We start from the raw sequence: 20,803 nt of genomic DNA, 5'->3' as shown, positions 1-20,803 counted from the left end.
GTCAGGTGGTGTTGTAGTTGTAGTTCTTGTGTTTCTCTGTCCTTCAGTGATTCTTGTTAATAGGTGTTCTCAGTTATCACTTAGTTAATCTCTTAATTATCTCATGAACTTCATCAATGCTTCAATTACTCTAACACTCTGTAGTGTGTACACTCTTCAGTGTTCATTTAAAACTGAAGATTTTGCAGTGGGGTTAAAAGGGTTAAAGGGGTTAGATGAAAAAACCCACACAGGGAACCGTAAATTAACAGTAAGAAACTGTAAATTAATTTACGGAAAAGTACTGTAAAAAACGGCACTTTACTGGAACCAGAGCTGCCAGTAGATTACTGTTAAATCAAGGAAAAACAGTAATATACTGTAAAACGTAACAGTCAGATTTACCAGATGAATCAAGATATTTTCACTGAAATATTAGTGCAAGTTAATAGAAAAAAGTTGTGCAAAGTCAGTAACTGATAAGGAGAGTAAATATTCAAATGACCTGTGTTTATGTGTTGTTGCACTAGATGATATGAAGAGCTCTTTTAGTTGAATTCATTAGTTTTGTGGGTTACCATTGCTGTGAAGAGTAGAGCCTGTGCTTCAGTCCAGGATGAGCAGAGAAACAATGATGATATCCCGACTGATGCTTTATTTGACAGCAGTGACTGTGTTTGCAGATGCAGTTATGAGCTGTTTGTTGAGTAATATATCATATACGTGTGTGCTATTGCTCACAATGAACCGCAAAGACTGAAGTTAAATTCATGTTTCTAAATCATTTTACTACTACACCTTACACGTGTGAAATGACTTAAATGAAGTTTTACGATACAAACACCTATAAATACTAGTTTTAAAATGAGAACTGTTTGATGCGATCAGTTTTCCAAATTAAAAGTTACCTTTCATGGTATTATTACGGTAAAATACTGTAAAAAAAAAAAGAGAGCTGTATATAAACAGTAGAGGGCTGTAAATTAACTGTACATTGCTGGAACCACAGCTGCCAGTAGATTACCGTTATTTTACGACACAATTTTTTACAGTGTATACAGTGGCTAGATAGTTTGCTGGGCCTTACCACCTTGGTGAGAGTTTGCTGGGACCTGAGGGGTACATATGCCTTGAGCGGCCAGCAAACTTGTGCTTGCCAAGGCAGCACATATACTAAAATTGGATCGATACAGAGAAGATTATGAGCATGGCCCCTCCGAAAAAGAACCCAATGGATCTTCTCTGTGGGCCCCCTGTGCCCCCAAGGGCCCCTGGAAGCCTTCCAAGGCCATGGACTGCAAGCTGGTGACCCCAAAATGCCAATAGGATCACCTGTGGGGTCGTGGGGTGCTCATCTCTAAAATGAGAGAAATAAGTGAATTTGGGGTGAATTTGGGGTGAATTTGGGGTGAATTTGGGGGTGGGCCTTAGGGGCGGGCTGAGGAAAGCATATTAAGTAGCCATGTGTCATTCCTGAGTCATGACATACGCATATTAAGTAGCCATGTGCTGTAGTACTGTCATGAATGAAGGAACCACATATCATATACAGGGCCTTTTATCATAAAATATATATATTTAAAAAAAAAAAAAACTATCTAAATGTTATTGTATTATATTTAAATAGTATTTTATTAGTATAATAGTATACATTTGTATAGTAATGCAAGTTTGAATGTGAATTGCAAAAAATGTCTTGTTCATACCATATAATTGAAATCATATTTAATGTACAATAAATTAGTTTAAAATATTATTATGTATTCCGTAGCCTTTCCAGTTTTTACTTTATGCATCAATGGTATTCAGGACCTTTTATATCGTAAATTGAATAATTATATTGTGTAAATAGTTAAATGCATGTTAAAATATATTCAAAAAAATTCTATCTATCTAAATGTTATTGTATTATATTTAAATAGTATTTTATTAGTATAATAGTATAAATTCTTTGTAAAATAATTCAAGTTTGAATGTAAATTGCAAAAAATGTCTAGTTTATACCATATAATTTAAATCATATTCAATGTATAATAAATTAGTTTAAAATATGTTAAACCTTTTGTTTTGTTTAAATAATATCGTATTGTATTATATTTAAATAGTACTGTATTGCAATGTAATTACTAAGGTATTGTAAAACCTTATACATGCTATTCAATATTTTTTTTGAGTCACTCATTCTTGGTATACTTTAAGTATTGCACAAATATCTAATGAAGCAGATATGTACACAGGCATTAGAAAAAGTAAAATGTATATTTATTTAAATATATATATATATATATATATATATATATATATATATATATATATATATATATACAAACATATATGAACTCTAATATATATATATATAAAATGAAGTATCCAAAAGAAAATAAACATATTTTGGAACAACTACATTTTGTGTCCTTGCTTATTTTCCGTCTCCTCTCTTTACTTCCTCCAACCACTGTGCCACTGTCTTACCAGAAACTGTAGCGCAGAAGTGGACACCCCTGAACTGACTGTGGCCAAATTCTTTAGTCTTTGGCTGGCCACACTTCTGGCAGATGAACTGCTGAGTCATTTGCCTTTTTCTGGTGTTCAAGCCTCGAGCTTCATCTGCTGCGGCTGCCTCTGCTAATTTTTTGCGGCGCCACGCTGTGGTCCTGGGCACCTTCTTCTCATTTGTTGCAGGTGCTCCTACAACAGGAAGGGGCCCAGTGGGCGTGGCAAGAGAAGCGCCATGTGAGGTAGCAGGTAGAGCTGCAGGTAGAGATGCAGTGGCAGAGTGGGCTGTGCCTGGAGGGACGCGAGGAGGTGTCGGTGAGGAGGAGGAGGAGGAGGAGGAGGAGGAGGAGGAGGAGGAGGCTGGCCTCGACACCGCGGTGCTGCCTGTCCGGAAGCATCCTCAGGCATTTCAAACATAAAGGAGGAGTGTCCGTGCTGGATGGCTTCCGGTAGTTTTAGCAGCACCGGCGGGAGCTGTTCAGGGGCCAGCAAAGGAGCAGTGAAAGGCTCGATGTCCTGCTGCAACACCTCCCTCTCCTGCTTTTTGGTCCTTGCATTGTGCCTATGAACAGAAAAGACAATATTTATTTATTTATCAATATTATTATGAATATGAAAACAGGCAGGCAATTATGAAAACATGAACAATTAATTAATGAACCTACCACCGGGAGACCGTGAGCTGATTAAGCTCAAACAGTTTTAATTTCGTTTGAGCCATGATACCGGGGCTGCCCAGGACTACATCACGGATCATCCTGTAGTCCTTGAGGATGGCAGCCCAACGGTTGACCCGGACTCCCGCGACGGTCTGACCAGCAGGGTAAATCCGGCACAGAGCCAGGCAGATGGCCTCCACTATACGGCTTGCGCTGGGCCACTGAGCCGGCCCACCTTCACCAAGGAAGCATCTGCAAAGTGAAAAAGGAGGAAAGTACGGTTAATCAGACTATTATACAGATAGCGGTCAAACAAGCGAATAACATTGGTTACGAGACTGGTTATGAAAATATGAAGCACTTTGGTAACTCTTTACTTTAAGGGACACCTTCATAATCACGACATGTTTTTATGCATCTTCATGACAACTCTCACCAAGTGTCAATTATAATTAAAATAATGAACGATTTAGGTTATGTCGCACACCCTTTCAAGTAAAGTGTTACCATAACGTTCAAGAGAGTCAAATGATAACGTAGACACAAAGACAGAAACCAGTACCTCTTCAGACTATCGGTGCCCGAGGTCACGTTGGTCTTAGAATGGCTGACCTTAAAGCGACCCTTCAATAGTCTGTCACGGTGGCGGGGGGGATAGATGAGCGGGCCCTTGTCATCATCCGAGAGGTTGTTCCACAGCATGATGATCTCGTTCACCTTACTCTGTGTAACGAACCCCTCTTTTCGCAGGGCAACCAGACTGTCAGCCAGCCTAACGACATGGTCATATCCAGGTTGGCCATCCGGTCCCACGCTCTCCTCCTGTACGAGGAAAAAAGAAAAGAGAGAGAGAGAAAAAAAAGACTCCTCTATTATAAAGGTAAAACATAAAATAAAAAAATAAAAATTTTCTTCCCAAGACTGTACATCCACTCACTCGTATAGCTGTGAGACAATCCGCAGTCAGCCATTACACAGCATAAAATGTCAGTGCATACATTGTGTTTATGGGTAGTCATTTACCTGGCTCTGAGCGGACAAGGCAGCAGAGGAGGACTCCGCTGCAGGCAGACCCGCAGGATGTTCCTGAAGGGAAGGCAGGTCATTGCCCTCGAGCTCCATAAATTCTATGGGCTCATCAGGGCATATGTCCTCGAACCCCTCATCCCCTTCCAAATCAACCTGTAGGTCTTCGTCCCGTATCCCATCAGGAATGTCGGGATCAGCACCGAAGTCCTCCTGAAATGCTCTGCTGGTCTGGGAATACAAGTATTCCACACCAATGAGCTCTCCTGTAGAAACAGTAGGAAAAAAAAAAAAATTGTTATCACATGAATATTGTTTTAATAGCAAACGGGTGAAAAACAGCTAAAGTAAAATGTCTGCATGAACACAATACCTGTGTATTCACCAGGGCTGGTGTAGTCCTGAGCCAGCTTCAGACCCAGCAGCTGTTGGCTCAGCGCATTGCAGTACTGCAGCAGCGGGCCGCCATAGCAGATGTCCTGCCTACTGGCACCTTCGACTGCAGCGGCCCCGCGTGCCTCGTTCCACTGCACCAGTCCTTCCAACAGGTACATTTGAAAGTGCATGGCATTTGCACTTGTACCTAAAAAACAAATTCAGAAATGAAAACATATAATGCAAACACACACACACAAATAAAATCCAAATGCTTAATTTTGAGTAATGCACGAACCTGGCACGAAGCGATTCAAGTGCAGGTGGAACGACTCCAGGGATGTTGAGCCACGTGCACAGCGGTACGATGGTAGAAGGACCCCTTCCTTGGTCACCTGTCCCGTCTTCCTGTACAGCTGTACACCCGGCGGATCCTGGATGCAGTCTATGTGGCGCTGCTGGGTCTTCCAGATTTCCTTCATCCTCTCCTGGTCGAGGAGCTTGATGCCCATGGTGTCCGTTGCCGCCCCGAAGTCTGCAAGCAGCTTTTCGATAAGCCGCTTGGTCTCCTGGGCCCCCCGAGTGCGGCGACGGCAATGCTTTGCGAGTTCTTTGGTGGTGGGCTCGCCTCCCGTCGACCGCTTGGCCTCCTTTAGCCTCTCCACGTCTGACGCATCCCACTCAAAAATGCACGCGGTGAGGCGTTTCATAAAGGGGCCATAAAGCGGGTGGCTGTCTGTGGTCACTCCTACTGCAAACCTCCGCATGAAGTGCCACACGTCCAGCCTGACGATCAGCTGGTCCCACTCTGTAAACATCGCCGCCGCCTTTCCTTTCCCGGTGGCCGAGCAGCAGTCCCGGTCAACGTAGAGGACTCGGGGAGGAGCCTCACCAGCTCTCCGGTAGCGCTCAATGAGTCCAGAGCACATGGGTAGCAGACCATCACCCTCCGCCTCAGTGAGGACACACACGAGGACCTGCCCAAACTCATTCCCCACATCCGTGACCCATGCCGCTGTTCCAGCAGCCTCACCAGCCAGCTTCTTGGTGACCTGAAATGGGATGAAAAGAAGTATTAACGTGGAAAGACCCGTCCGTCTGTTTAAATTGAATTAAATATAATTTTGTTACAGAAAAATCCACGAGAACAAACAGGTGTTCACCTAGCCTACACGTAGCTCTAGTAGTGGTCATGTTATGAGCGTGTGTCTTCTTACCTTCTTAGTGGAATCCATCTTAAGGATGGTTCCATATATAGATGTGACCCTGGCCTTTAGTTCCGGCAGCCGTGTCTGTACGTCTTTGGCGTAAACTGACAGCAGCCATGCCGGACAAGGCACAGGTGTCATCTGAGGCAGCTGGCCAGCGAGAGTGCTAGGGTCTGTGGCATGGTGGATGAACTTTCCAACAACAGAAAGATAATGGGTCGTCTGGGCAATCCACTGCTCCCTGTGCCTCACACAGAGGTTTCGGTATGCCGAAGTCGCACTGTTCCCCAATGAGCGCCCCCGCATCCACCTCACTATCTCCTTGTCACAGGACAGCCTGCACGATAAAAAAAAAAAAAAAACTAATGAGCACGAAAGACATTTTCTCGTGTTAAAACGTAAAATACATACAATAAAGTGTACCAACCTGCAGGTCAATACCGCTGGGAACATTTCCCTGTGGACAGGATCCAACTGGCCAAGAATATCCAGGGACCAGGCTGCCAGCTTCTTCTTGCAGGACCGGCACTCCAGGTACTCTGTAGCCATGAAGTACCAGCCACTGACATCCAAGACCCTCCTGACAGTCTTGTACATTCCGCATGCTGTCAGCGGAAAGCCAAGACGGTGACAGGTGGGCTGGGAGCAAAGCAGCCTGTATGACCACATGCGGTAAGGGACCCACAGGCACAGCTTGGCATGATAAAATGAGTCAGGTGATGATGGAGGCTGGGAATAAAGAGGACGGGGCCCAGGAGGATGCCACCAGAGACGCAAGTTTTTCGTCAGCGCCAGCCTGCCAGACTGGTCTCTGGTGAAAAGAGCCTTGCTGACCCACAGATGCTGCTCTTTGGGCAGGGTCTGTCTCCAGCCTTCAGGCAGCAACAGCTGTAAAGGGAAGAAAAATATCAAACGTGCGGGTCTGTTTTTTTTTCCTGCTGCTGATTTTGACTACCCACCCATCTGAGCATTTTACTTACTTCTTCTGTGGGCAGAGGCTGCTTTGCTGGCACAGCAGGTCCCGTGACAGAGGGCAGAGGTTCCGGCTGACTGGGTGACTGTTGAGTCACATCAGCTGCATGGCATTAAAAGGGAAAAGGAAATGAGATACATAGAAATGGCACCATCAGCGTTATTTTCTAGTACTACTATTTAACATTAGTCTTTTTGTGCTAAGATTAGTGATTGCAGCTGTAGCCATCCATTTAATGATTGGAAATGTGATGACAAAAAGATGATGATGATGATGATGATGATATTGATGAAAAGATTAGATGCCCAAAGCTGTGCAGGTTGGAAAAATGGCAGCCGTTTTGGGGGAGGGCGGCGGGTGGGGTGGGGTGGGTTTTAGAGTGTTAAAAAGGTGCGCTTAGATTTTATTTAAAGCAGGAAAAAGGAAGACTGCACGACGTTAGACGGCACGCCAAGAAGGTGTAATACACCTCATACCTTAATTGTTTCCAAAAACCTCCATCTGAAGGCTGATAATACATAATGAAACAGGTTATATAGTGTACATACACGCACAGTATTCTTAAATTCAACCACAGATTTAATCCCACGCTCACCCGGAACATCTATGTGGGCCGCTGCAGCCACCAGATCTTCATCAGATGGTTCCGGTGCAGAAGCAGAGGAGGCGGTGGTCACTGTTAATATCAGGATGAACTGAGTTAATCAAGTTGTCATTATTTAGTGTTTAACACGATTCAAAGAAGGATGCAAAAAAAACAACAACAACAACAACAACAACAACAACAACAAAAAACAAACATTAAAGCTCCTCTAAAAGGACCGTCATCTCAAGTCATGTATTGGTTCAGTTCAGTTCAATAACTGTGTTAAGTTCATGCAAGAATTGTAATATAGACCCTACAAATACAACACAAAGTCATGCCTGGAGGCGCTGATTTGGTCTGCATCTCAGCATCTCTCCTCCGGATGTACTTCTGCAAAAGTTCCATCTTCGTTCCAGGTCTGGCAACCTGCTTTTTCACCCACTTGATGAAGCTTGAAATGGAGAGACACATAATTAACTCAAGCCCCAACACTAACAGAGGATGCAGAAAGCAGAGAATGTTTAGAGATGTGAAGCCATACCCTTTTCTGTCACGGTCCGTCGCCTCGTAAATGTCCTTGAAGGACACGGTGGCAAAGTTGCCGAATCCGACGAGAACCTGGTCTTCCTGGGCTGGTGTCCCATGTCCCTCTCTGACCCGGCATGGCCACCCATGTGATTCTTTGATATATATAAAAAGTTCAAAAGAACAGTATTTATCTGAATCAAGCATTTTTGAACATTGTACTACCATTTAAATGTTTTGGGCCGGTAAGAATTTTATTTTATTTTTTTGGGGGAAAGAACTTAAAAGAAATGAATACATTCATTAAGCAGGGGGATGCATTACATTGATCAAGTGACAGCATAGACATTTAAAAAGCTTTACATTTCAGATAAATGCTGTTCTTTCGAACTTGGATCCATGAAATGTAAATTAAACCTTTTTTTATAAACTAAATAATACATAAATAAGACTTTTTACTTTATTTTATGGGGTATCTACAATTGTATCTACTCAAAAAGAGCAAAAGATAAAGTGGCATCACCACAGACACCTGTGTCCCCATCCCCCAGGCACAGGGCACAGGTTGGGGGGTCGTTTTTACACCCTGATTTTACCTGACAGACATGGTTTTACTACAGTACAACTATTTTACTACGACAACGCGTTCAATAAAACAATAGCCACGAAACAACCGACGCTTTACCGCGCGGTTCGTGTTTTGAACACGATGGATGTGGTAAAAAGACCGGTAAAATTCACTTGACAGGTACAGGTGAGGCGGACCACACGAAAAGCAAGCAAATCGTAGTAAAGCCGCGCGCTCTTACCTCTTCGAGTCGAACAGTTGAAGAAACAGAACTGAACGATGATGATGACGGGTTTGGAAATGTCACTAAAAGTCGATGTTTGATGCTGACGGACGATCGATCGCTCGCACGCTCGCTCTCTCGCTGTCAAAAAAGCACTGAGGAGTGAGCGCCGTCTCCCGCCGAGCTGTCACGCCCACCGGCCAATCGGAGCGCAGGCAAAAGTGGAACACGAGCGAAGGACCAATGGCACACTACATGCAATGGCCATGTAGGGAAGGAAAAAAGTGGAACAGATCTCCGACCAATGGCGTGGCAGACCGCGGGCCAATCAGGACGCCGAAAAAGTGGAACAAGTGGGACAAAGTGGGACCGACGATCGCCCTGCACGGAGCGCAAGGATGACATGCAAATCCGTGAAGCGCTCCATATTTATGCAGCTGTGATCAAGGCCTGCTTCACAGGTCTAAAAGCATCCCCTCCTGCCACTCTTTATTTTCGTTTGTGTTCTCTTCCAAATCAGGAAAATTCTGTCAAGTCCTTCACTGCCTCAAGATCTCCATAGGATCAACTCCTCCTGCTGCAGATTGTGTCCAGTTACATCGAGTTTATACTCCCTTGACAAAGACATCAAAGGATGTTTCGTCTTTCTGCCAACTTGTTTCTCACGAAAACGTAGAGGCCACGCCTTCTTCAGTGCTTGTACACTGGTACCATCGATAAGTCTGGCAACACCCTTCTTTCAGCAGATGCTCTAAGATATCATGGTGGAATTAGGCCATATGTCAACAAGGAAGCTTTAACATACCCTTTCCCTAAAATTATTGAGCTGTTGCATATATCAGTGTGTGCAATAAGGTATACAGTGGCGAGATAGTTTGCTGGGCCTTACCACCTTGGTGAGAGCTTGCTGGGACCTGAGGTGTACATATGCCTTGAGCGGCCAGCAAACTTGTGCTTGCTAAGGCAGCACATATACTAAAATTGGATCGATACAGAGAAGATTAGCATGGCCCCTCCGAAAGGATGACACGCAAATCCGTGAAGCGCTCCATATTTATGCAGCTGTGATCAAGGCCTGCTTCACAGGTCTAAAAGCATCCCCTCCTGCCACTCTTTATTTTCGTTTGTGTTCTCTTCCAAATCAGGAAAATTCTGTCAAGTTCTTCACTGCCTCAAGATCTCCATAGGATCAACTCCTCCTGCTGCATATCGTGTCCAGTTACATCGAGTTTATACTCCCTTGACAAAGACATCAAAGGATGTTTCGTCTTTCTGCCAACTTTTTTTCTCACGAAAACGTAGAGGCCACGCCTTCTTCAGTGCTTGTACACTGGTACCATCGATAAGTCTGACAACACCCTTCTTTCAGCAGATACTCTATGATATCATGGTGGAATTAGGCCATATATGAACAATGAAGCTTTAACATACCCTTTCCCTAAAATTATTGAGCTGTTGCATATATCAGTGTGTGCAATAAGGTATACAGTGTCGAGATAGTTTGCTGGGCCTTACCACCTTGGTGAGAGCTTGCTGGGACCTGAGGTGTACATATGCCTTGAGCGGCCAGCAAACTAGTGCTTGCTAAGGCAGCACATATACTAAAATTGGATCTATACAGAGAAGATTAGCACGGCCACAGCGAAAGGATGACACGCAAATCCGTGCAGCGCTCCATATTTATGCAGCTGTGATCAAGGCCTGCTTCACAGGTCTAAAAGCATCCCCTCCTGCCACTCTTTATTTTCGTTTGTGTTCTCTTCCAAATCAGGAAAATTCTGTCAAGTTCTTCACTGCCTCAAGATCTCCATAGGATCAACTCCTCCTGCTGCATATCGTGTCCAGTTACATCGAGTTTATACTCCCTTGACAAAGACATCAAATGATGTTTCGTCTTTCTGCCCACTTTTTTTCTCACGAAAATGTAGAGGCCACGCCTTCTTCAGTGCTTGTACACTGGTACCATCGATAAGTCTGACAACACCCTTCTTTCAGCAGATGCTCTATGATATCATGTTGGAATTAGGCCATATGTGAACAATGAACACTGTAAAAAATGGTCGTGATTTTAACGGTCAAAGGTTGTAAAAATGCTACAGTTAAAAACTGTTATTTGGTTAACACAAAGTTTCCTTACTATATACGGTGAATAACTGCTATAGATTTAACCTAATGCCAGTGAAATTTACAGAAAAACAATGTAAAATCCCAAAAGAAAATTATAGAAAACCCAAAAGCATATATTTTTAGTTTGAATCACAGTGACATTTTGTAAACTATTAAACAGAATATTTTGTTATATTTACAACATGTGATTATAATAAAATTTTATTTGATAAAACTACAAATATTGGTAATATTTGAGAAATTTTTGAGAATTTGAGAAAATACTGTAAAAACTAGTTTGTTAATTTGACATGCATATATTGTTGACAATTACAATTTTTTGTTAATCTTAAAAATGTAAGTCACTTTACACGTTTATGCACTTAAAATATGTCTAAACATGTATTTGAATTGCATATAAATGTTCCATGCATTTGGATTATGTAATTTAAAAAAAACAAATTAATCAACTTACTAAGAATCACTATCTAAGAATCAGTAATAAAAATCTTATTTGTAAATCATTTATAAATGAAACAGGTAAGATTTATTTAATTATATTAATAAACTGAATGTGACTGATTAATCCCAGTTACACGTAAATTAAACAGTTAAGATTTATGTAATAGTACACAGAAACATCGCAGACGTTAAATGAACACTTCCTAGTGTTCATGTGTGTGCTCACTAATGAGTTCAAGTTCAAGTTCAAGTTCAAGAGTTTTATTTGTCACATACACAGTTATACAGAATACAACCGGCAGTGAAATGTAAACAGGTCCGCTCCATGGACAGCAAATAACAATTAACAAAAAAAGCACAATAAATTATACAATAGGGATAGGATAAAATAGGAATAGGATAAGGTGCTATATATATATACATATGTAGAATTATGAATAAATCAAGTAAAAGAAATGAGATGTGGAATAAAATAAGTGAGATAAAGTAAACTGGAGACTATAAAAATAAATCTGTGGATAACAGAAGTGCAGGAGTGTAATGTGCAAACAGCATTATAATGAGTAGTTACATGAAACACAAGAATAAAGTGCAGTGCAATATCAGTATGTGAGTTTGTTAATACTGAAGTGAGGTGAAGTCACATGTAGTTAAGTGACAGCGTTCAGGAGTCTGATGGCCTGTGGGAAGAAACTCCTCCTGAGTCTCTCAGTTTTGGCCATCAGGCTACGGAAGCGCTTACCAGAAGGCAGCCGGGTGAAGTGGGGGTTGGCCGGGTGATTAATGTCCTTGATGATTTTTGTAGCTCTGCCTCTGCATCGTTTGATGTAGATGTCCTGCAGAGACGGGAGAGCTGACCCTGAGATGCGCTCGGACAAGCGCACCACTCTTTGCAGGGCTTTGCAGTCGTGACTGGTGCTGTTACCATACCACGCTGTGATGCACTGAGTTAGTAAACTTTCTATCGCCCCTGAATAGAAAGTTTTCAGGATAGCTGGTGAGACCCGGAATTTCCTCAGCTGGCGCAGGTGGTACAGTCTTTGCCTGGCCTTTTTCACCTGAGACTGGATATGTGCAGTCCAGGTCAGGTCCTCGGAGATGTTGACACCCAGGTATTTGAAGCTGCTCACTCTCTCTACTGGTGTCCCGCTGATCATGAGAGGGGAATATGACCGCTGCTGTCTCTTCCTGAAGTCCACAATCAGTTCTTTGGTCTTGTTCACATTCAGAAGGAGACAGTTGTCTTGGCACCATGATGTCAGTTGCTCCACCTCATCCAAGTATGCGGTCTCATTGTTGTTGGAAATGAGGCCCAGGACAACAGTATCATCCGCAAACTTGGTGACAGAGGTGGAGCTGTGTGTGGACAAACAGTCATGCGTGTAGAGAGAGTAGAGCAGGGGACTGAGGACACAGCCCTGTGGAGCTCCCACACTCACGGTGATGGAGGTGGAGGTGAACTGTCCTACTCTCACCACCTGAGGTCTGCCAGTGAGGAAATCTTCAATCCAGTGACAGAGAGAAGAGTTCAGGCCGAGATCCAGGAGTTTGTTAGTTAGCTTAATGGGAACTATGGTGTTAAAGGCTGAACTATAGTCAATAAATAGCAGTCTTACATAGTTCCCATTCTTGCTGTCGATGTGTGTGAGGGAGGAGTGGAGGACGTGAGAGATGGCATCTTCAGTCGATCTATTGGGACGATAGGCGAACTGAAGAGGGTCCAAGGTGTCAGGGATGGAGGAGCAAATGTTGTTTTTGATGAGTCTCTCAAAGACCTTCATGACTAAAGACGTGAGAGCCACTGGGCGATAGTCATTTAGGCAAGAGGGTTTACTGTTCTTAGGGACAGGGATGATGGTGGATTTTTTGAATGAGGTTGGGACCACAGATGTAGCAAGGGACTCATTGAAGATGGATGTGAGGAGTCCAGCGAGCTGATCAGCACAGGACCGCAGGACACGACCTGAAACACCATCCGGACCAGCAGCTTTCGCTAACATCCACATGTTTGAGTGTCCTACGAACGTCATCCTCCGAGACAGAGATCACGTGATTGTTGCAGCTCTGAGTGATTCTGTCTGACGCGTCACTCGGCGGTGTCGCGCTGCCGCGATTGCCATCAAAGCGAGCGTAGAAAGAGTTTAACTCGTTCACAAGCAACGGATCAGCTCTCACTTCTGCAGAGGATTTCGTTCCAAAAGCACAGATGGTCCTCAGTCCCTGCCACATCCGCCGGGAGTCGTTGAGTTGGAAATAAGACTCCACGCGATCCCTATAACGGAGCTTTGCGGCTTTAACGGCGCGTCGGAGAGCATAACAGGATGATTTATAATCCCTCATATTCCCTGTTAGTAGACCGGCGTTGTATGCGGCAGTGCGGGCGTTCACTGCAGCGCGGATTGAACTGTCCACCCACGGTTTCTGATTAGAGAAGGACGTTATAGTTATTGTTTGTGTGGCTTGCTCTGTCAGTGTGTTGATGAAGCAGAGCGCCACATCAGTGAACTCGCTGACGTCCGATGAACTCGCTCGGAACATGTCCCAGTCAACGTCGTCAAGAGCTGCCTGTAGCGTGATCTCTGAATGAGGCGACCAGCGTTTAACTTCCCGCCTCACCGGGGGTTCCTGAACGAGCCTTTGCTTGTACTCAGGTGTAAGGAAAATGGCGGCATGGTCCGATTTACCAAAGGCTGGTAGTGAACGAGCCTTGTAGGCATTCTTATACAGAGAATAGCAGTGATCCAGTGTGTTTGCTCCTCGTGTGGGACAGGAGACATGTTGGTGAAAGTTAGGCAATACTTTCTTAAGGTTGGCTTTGTTAAAATCACCCGCGACGACGAAAGCCGCATCGGGGTGGCTGTTTGTGGAGCCGCTGATGGCATCATGGAGGCTAGATAAAGCCAGTCCCGTGTCTGCCTGTGGCGGAATATAAACCACAGTGGCGACGACTGAAGAAAACTCCCTAGGCAGATAGAATGGGCGGCAAATTATTGATAAATGTTCCAGGTGAGGCGAGCAGGATCGCGAAAGGATGGAGATGTTTCTGGGATCGCACCATTTCTTGTTTATCATGAAACACACTCCGCCGCCTTTGGTTTTACCGGCTTCGGCTGTTCTGTCCATCCGGAAAACAGAGAAGTTCTCAGACGGCGTCACAGCTGTGTCCGGGACCGCGGGCGTGAGCCATGTTTCGGACAAACAATAGATGTTGCAGTCTCTCATGTCCCGTTGGAAACTTATCCTGGCTCTAAGATCGTCCATCTTATTCTCCAAGGATTGGACATTTGCTAGCAGAATGCTTGGGAGAGGGGGACTGAATGCTCTCTTCCTCAGTCTGTTGCGGATCCCAGCGCGTTTCCCGCGGTGTTTTTTGAATCTTCGCCTACGAGTCGGGTGGCCTTTGTTCAACTCGGCGTTCCGAAGAATCTCAGGTGGCCACAGAGGATTGATGAAAGCGTCTTGAACCAGGTCAGTGTAGCGATAACCTATATCCAAAAGTGTTTTGCTATCATAGCAGACCAAGGCTGATGATAGATTAGTAAAAATCGAGAACAAAAGAGTGTAGAATAATAAATAAAAGCAAAGTCTCAGAGGAGCGACCTGAACGGCGACCGAACACGTCGGCGCCATCTTGCAAGATCCATCTTGTTAAAGTACCATTGAAGCAGTGTTGAAGTTAATGAGATAATTAAGAGATGATTGAGCATTAATGATGAACACCTGATGATAATAAGCACAATCACTGAAGGAAAGAGAAACACGAGAACTACAGCTGACTTCAGCCACAGCTGTAGATGAAATCAACTGAAGATAAAAGAAGGCATTAAATCTCTGAAGATCTCATCAGAGGAGGATTAAACAACTCCACAAACAGCATTACCAGCTTCACACATTACCAACCAGACTGATTTTATTTCTGTGGATGTTGATGTTTTATTGAAAATAATAGTTTTATATGAAGTCACCATGATGGTGAGAAGTGTTTGCTTTAGTTGGGCTCTTGACCCTTGACTCTCCGACATTAGTTTTCTGGCTGCTTTAACTGTGTTTATAAAGCACTTTAGTTACAGCATGGAAAGCCAAGAAAACACAAGGTCAGATGATTTGTCTCTTTGTTCATGATTTTATAATCATCATCTAGTGATCACTGGTCTTGTTCAGAGTCTAAGACTCTGTTTATGTGTTATTAATTTTGTTTAATCATAATAGTGGCCAGTTGATTCTATAGCATGAGCACTGTTGTGGCAATCTAATATGCAGAATTTTTAAAAAAAATAGTGCACAAAAGGTTTTAATCTATGGCAATCATTAGACACAAACAGATATCAAGAATCAGTGTATGAATCTCAACAATGGTGACAATCAATGAAAAGCTTAATGCTGCAGTGCATGCTGGGTACCACCAATCAAAACTCTCCAATGAGTCCCAGCATGCATTGCGGCATGAATAAATTATGCATCTGAATTGTGATTTTTTTTTTGTCACCACTGTAGAGATGCAAACACTGATTCTTGATGTCTGTGTTTGTCTAAATAATGCCGTAGATTAAACCTTTTTTTTGGTCCTGCAAATTGTTTGATTGACACAACGATGCATGAGTTTATAATGTAAACCACATGGCTTTTATTACGCATGCTACACAATTAACACATTACCTCTATAACCAGAGCATTAGAATCTGAATGAGTTTAGTAATTCAGCCGCTACATGATGATTAATATAATCATCATTAAAGAGCCAAATCACCTGGCCATGGCTTTTTGACTTTCCATGCCACAACAAAAGTGCTTTACAAACACAGTTAAAGCAGCCAGAAAACTAATGTTGGAGAGTCAAGGGTCAAGAGCCCAACTAAAGCAAACACTGCTCACCGTCATGGTGACTTCATATAAAACTATTATTTTAATTAAAACATAAATTACAACAATAAAATCAGTTTGGTTAGTAATGCATGAAGCTGGTAATGTTGTTTGTGGAGTTATTTAATCCTCTGATGGGATCTTCAGAGATTTAATGTCTTCTTTTATCTTCAGTTGATTTCATCTAAAGCTGTGGCTGAAGTCAGCTGTAGTTCTCGTGTTTCTCTTTCCTTCAGTGATTCTGCTCATTATCATCAGGTGTTCATCATTAATGCTCAATCATCAATTAATTATCTCATTAACTTCAACACTGCTTCAATGGTACTTTAACTCAGTAGTGAGCATACACATGAACACTAGGAAATCTTAATTTAACATGGGTGTTTTTCTGAGTACTTTTACATAATTCCTAACTGTTTCATTTACGTATAACTGGCATATATCAATCATCTTTAGTTTATTAATTTGTCTATGTAAAAATAATCCAAATGCATTGAAAATGTATATGCAGTTTACATACATAAATCTTATGCTTTACATTTTAATGTAACACTTACTGGTTTTCTATTTATTTTTAATAAAAATGAAAAAAAAACTGTGCCTCCTCTAACCACAGATTTAATTTTGAATTTCATAGTGCACATAGTTTCATAATTCTCTGGTAACCACAGCTGCCAGCATTTTCCTGTAAAAATAACGTATATATAAAGTTTTTTTTTACAATGTACACTGTAAAAAAGATCCCCATAAAATTTACGGTAAAAAACCGGCAGCTGTGGTTGCCAGAACTTTACCGTAAAAAATTCGGCAGTAACGTTTAAGGTTTTACGGGACAGCAGCATATAATTTAAAGGTTTATAATGTAATAATTACGGTTAAAAAACATTTATTTTACAGTTCAAAACTGTATAATTTAAAGGTTTATACATTTTATTATATTTTACAGTAAAATACAGTTAAATTTACAATTTTTCGAAGTGAAAAAGAACAGGTCATTGTGTAATTAACAGTGAAAAAACGTAAATTGACATTCCCAGAATTCCCCACGTGACACTTCGCATTTGATGCATTTTCATTGAATTAACTATGTTTCTTCTTAGTTTTTACTAATCACTTATGTACATTAAGGTTTTATGTTACATCTAATGTTGTTAAATTAATGTTTATTGCATTTTTAAAACATCATGTGTGCTACCATGATGGTGTTTGGTGTTTAGTGTTTGTGTGTGCACCTTCTATATATTAATATTGTCCCTCCAAAAGCTGCGTGTGATGAGCTTTGATTCATCATGTGATTCTCATCCCCACTATAATTGGGGATTGTCAAATTATATAAAAGGAAAATAACAGATATTAGCATTTCAATTGTTTCAATTGAAAGTTGGTAACTTAATATTTCGGTTCAATATTTTTTTTTTTTACCATTATTGTTTTATAGTGTACTGTGTACACATAATTATTTCTATATAAACTTTCAAATTATAGGGTTTTTAACTGTAAAATAAACCAGTTTTAACCGTAATTACCGCATTAAAAACCTTTAAATTATATGCTGTTGTCCCGTAAAACCTAAAACGTTACTGCCGTATTTTTTACGGAAAAGTTCTGGCAACCAGAGCTGCCGGTTTTTTACCGTAAATTTGATGGGGGTTTTTTTACAGTGTACCTGTGAATATGACTCTTTTGTGTGTGCTCTGATTCTTTTGTTTGTAATCGGTGGCTAATAGAGCTACTCCGGGGTGACAAACGCAACAACCCGATTTTTTTGTATCTTGACAAGTTTAAGCTTGTCTGGCGCCCGAACTGTTTTGTTAAACTAAACTGTTTATTTAAGTTGGTTGTGGGCTTGCCACCGTTACAATGTGATTATAAACAAATTTGTTTGTTAAACCTACAAATATTGGTATCAACAACAGAGAAATACTGTAATACTTTAAACACTATTTTGTTAATTTGATATCTAAATATTGTGAAAAATTTATGTTTTAGTCAGTTGTTCTTAGAAATGTAAGTCATTTTACAAGTTTATGCACTTAAAAAAATGTCTAAACATGTATTTGAATTGCATATAAATGTTCCATGCATTTTGATTATGTAATTTTGACAAACAAATTAATAAACTTAATGAAAATCTTATTTGTAAATCAAACATAAATGAAACAGGTAAGATTCTCAGATGAGAAGCTCACTACTGAGTTAAAGTACTATTCAACCAGTGTTGACATTAATGAGATAATTAAGAGACGATTGAACATTAATGATGAACACCTGATGATGACAATCAGAAACACTGAAGGAAAGTGAAACACGAGAACTACAACTTACTTCAGCCACAGCTTGAGATGAAATCAACTGAAGATAAAAGAAGACATTACATCTCTGAAGATCTCAGCAGAGGATTAAACAACTCCACAAACAGCATTACCAGCTTCACACATTACTAACCAGACTGACTTTATTTGTGTAATTTATGTTTTAATGAAAATAATAGTTTTATTTGAAGTCACCATGGTGGTGAGCAGTGTTTTCTTTAGTTGGGCTCTTGACACTTGACTCTCCAACATTAGTTTTCTGGCTGCTTTAACTGTGTTTGTAAAGCACTTTTGTTATGGCATGGAAAGCAAAGCAAAAACATGGCCAGGTGATTTGACTCTTTGTTCATGATGATATAATCATCATCTAGTGATCACTGGTCTTGCTCAGAGTCTAATGTCCTTGTTATGTGTGTTAATTTTGTTTTATTCATAATAGTGGCCATCTAGCTATTTTGTTCAACAGCATGAGTTTCAGCAATGTTGTGGCAATCTAATAATATGCAGAGCTAAAAATAAAAATAAAAAAGTGTGCAAAAGGTTTTAATCTATGGCAATTATTAGACATAAACAGATATCAAGAATCAGTGTATAAATCTCAACAATGGTGACAATCAATGAAAAGCTTAATGCTGCAGTGCATGCTGGGTACCACCAATCAAAACTCTCCCATGGGTCCCAGCATGCATTGCGGCATGAATAAATTATACATCTGAATTGACAAATTTTCTTTGATTCTTACTATTTATTTTTTACTTTTGCTGGTTTTCTTGTGACGTTTTATAGTAGCTTGTTTCATGTTAAGAGTAGAAGTTTATCTGAATTTTTTTTTTTTTTGTCACCATTGTAGAGATACATACACTGATTCTTGATGTCTGTGTGTGTCTAAATTAAGCTGTAGTTTAAAACTTTTTTTATAAACCTGCATATTGTTTGATTACAACAATTTTACTGGATATCATACTGCGAACCAAATGGCTATTATTACACATACGACACATCACCTTTATAACCAGAGCATTAGAATCTGAATGAGCTCAGGGATTCAACCACTACATGACAATTATATCATAATCATTAAAGAGCCAAATCACCTGGCCATGTTTCTTTCTTGGCTTTCCATGCTATAACAAAAGTGCTTTACAAAAACAGTTAATCAGCCAGAAAATTAATTTGAAAGAGATAAGGGTCAAGAGCCCAACAAAAGCAAACACTGTTCACCATCATGGTTATCATCAGGTGTTCACCACTAATGCTCAATCATCACTTAATTATCTAATTAACATCAACACTGCTTCAATGGTACTTTAACTCAGTAGTGAGCACACACATGAACACCGGGAAGTGTTATTTTAACATGAGCATTTTTCGGTGTGCTTTTCCATAATTCTTAACTGTTTAATTTACGTATAACTGGCATATATCAATCACATTCAGTTTATTAATATAATTACACAAATCTTACCCGTTTAATCTGTGTATACTTAGAAATATGAATCACATTAAGTTTATTATTTTGTTTATGTAAAAAAAATCAAAATCCATTTAAAATTTATATGCAATATAAATACATAAATCTTATGCTTTTTGTTTCCTTTTTTCTTTTAGTCTTTACATTTTGATGTAATACTTACTGTTTTATATTTATATTTATGTAAAAAAAAAAATAATAAAAAAAAACAAACAGTGCCTCCTCTAACCACACCTAATTTTGAATTTCATAGTGTGCAGTTTCATAATTCTCTGGTAACGGCAGCTGCCAGCGTTTTCCCGTAAAAACAACAGTTTTTCCCCATAAAATTTACGGTAAAAAACTGGCAGCTGTGGTTGCCAGAACTTTACCGTAAAAAATACGGCAGTAACGTTTTAGGTTTTACGGGACAGCACCATATAATTTAAAGGTTTATAATGTAATTATTACGGTTAAAAACCATTTATTTTACAGGTTAAAACTGTATAATTTACAAATGTTATACATTTTATTTTATTTTACAGTAAAATACCGTTAAATTTACAATTTTTCTAAGTGAAAAAGAACAGGTCATTGTGTAATTAACAGTGAAAAACCGTAAATTGAAATTCCCAGAATTCCCCACATGACACTTCGCATTTGATGCATTTTCATTGAATTAACTATGTTTCTTCTTAGTTTTTTCTAATCACTTATGTACATTAAGGTTTTATGTTACATCTAATGTTGTTAAATTAATGTTTATTGCATTTTTTAAAAAGCCATGTGTGTTACCATGATGGTGTTTAGTGTTTGTGTGTGCACCTTCTATATATTAATATCGTCCCTCCAAAAGCTGCGTGTGATAAGCTTTGATTCATCATGTGATTCTCATCACCACTGTAATTGGTGGCTGTCAATCTATATCAAAGGTACATAACAGATATTAGCATTTCAATAAGTTGGTAATTTAATATTATTTCAGTTAAATATTT

The 20,803-nt window shown here is 40.5% G+C and overlaps 1 protein-coding gene, 1 long non-coding RNA gene, 2 other non-coding genes and 1 pseudogene across 4 annotated transcripts; 3 read left to right on the top strand and 2 right to left on the bottom strand.

Moving 5' to 3' along the window:
- The first annotated feature begins 1,128 nt into the window (after positions 1-1,128).
- LOC137085509 (U6 spliceosomal RNA) lies at positions 1,129-1,201 on the top strand (annotated as a pseudogene).
- Positions 1,202-2,667: 1,466 nt separating this feature from the next.
- Positions 2,668-6,049, bottom strand: LOC137084445 (uncharacterized). Its single transcript, XM_067450715.1, has 7 exons — positions 5,753-6,049; positions 4,834-5,587; positions 4,534-4,743; positions 4,158-4,426; positions 3,697-3,956; positions 3,141-3,386; positions 2,668-3,037 (listed from the first exon to the last, which is right to left on the bottom strand). Exons 1-7 carry the CDS (start codon positions 6,047-6,049, stop codon positions 2,668-2,670), a joined length of 2,406 nt encoding a protein of 801 aa, XP_067306816.1.
- A 61-nt stretch (positions 6,050-6,110) lies between these two features.
- Positions 6,111-7,469, bottom strand: LOC137084991 (uncharacterized). Its single transcript, XR_010906871.1, has 4 exons — positions 7,312-7,469; positions 7,193-7,224; positions 6,724-6,818; positions 6,111-6,631 (listed from the first exon to the last, which is right to left on the bottom strand). It is a non-coding gene; the product is annotated as an uncharacterized lncRNA (long non-coding RNA).
- Positions 7,470-9,569: 2,100 nt separating this feature from the next.
- Positions 9,570-9,676, top strand: LOC137085403 (U6 spliceosomal RNA). The gene has a single exon (XR_010906996.1). It is a non-coding gene; the product is annotated as a U6 spliceosomal RNA (small nuclear RNA).
- A 519-nt stretch (positions 9,677-10,195) lies between these two features.
- On the top strand, positions 10,196-10,302 carry LOC137085506 (U6 spliceosomal RNA). Its single transcript, XR_010907092.1, has one exon. It is a non-coding gene; the product is annotated as a U6 spliceosomal RNA (small nuclear RNA).
- Positions 10,303-20,803: the final 10,501 nt, after the last annotated feature.

The sequence above is a fragment of the Pseudorasbora parva genome, chromosome 8, assembly GCF_024679245.1.
Source record: "Pseudorasbora parva isolate DD20220531a chromosome 8, ASM2467924v1, whole genome shotgun sequence".
NCBI classification, from domain to species: Eukaryota; Metazoa; Chordata; class Actinopteri; order Cypriniformes; family Gobionidae; genus Pseudorasbora; species Pseudorasbora parva.
The sequence above is the reverse complement of the archived record's forward strand: the minus strand, read 5'-3'. Positions and strand labels throughout refer to the sequence as shown.

Bases quoted from the DNA above. Each gene is read 5' to 3' on its own strand.
- LOC137084445 (XM_067450715.1), bottom strand. From the start codon at position 6,049: ATGCGGGGGCGCTCATTGGGGAACAGTGCGACTTCGGCATACCGAAAC. The intron at 3,387-3,696 runs GTACTGGTTTCT...TTCACTTTGCAG, and splicing joins GGCACCGATAGTCTGAAGAG to ATGCTTCCTTGGTGAAGGTG. The intron at 3,038-3,140 runs GTAGGTTCATTA...TTCTGTTCATAG, and splicing joins CAGCTCACGGTCTCCCGGTG to GCACAATGCAAGGACCAAAA.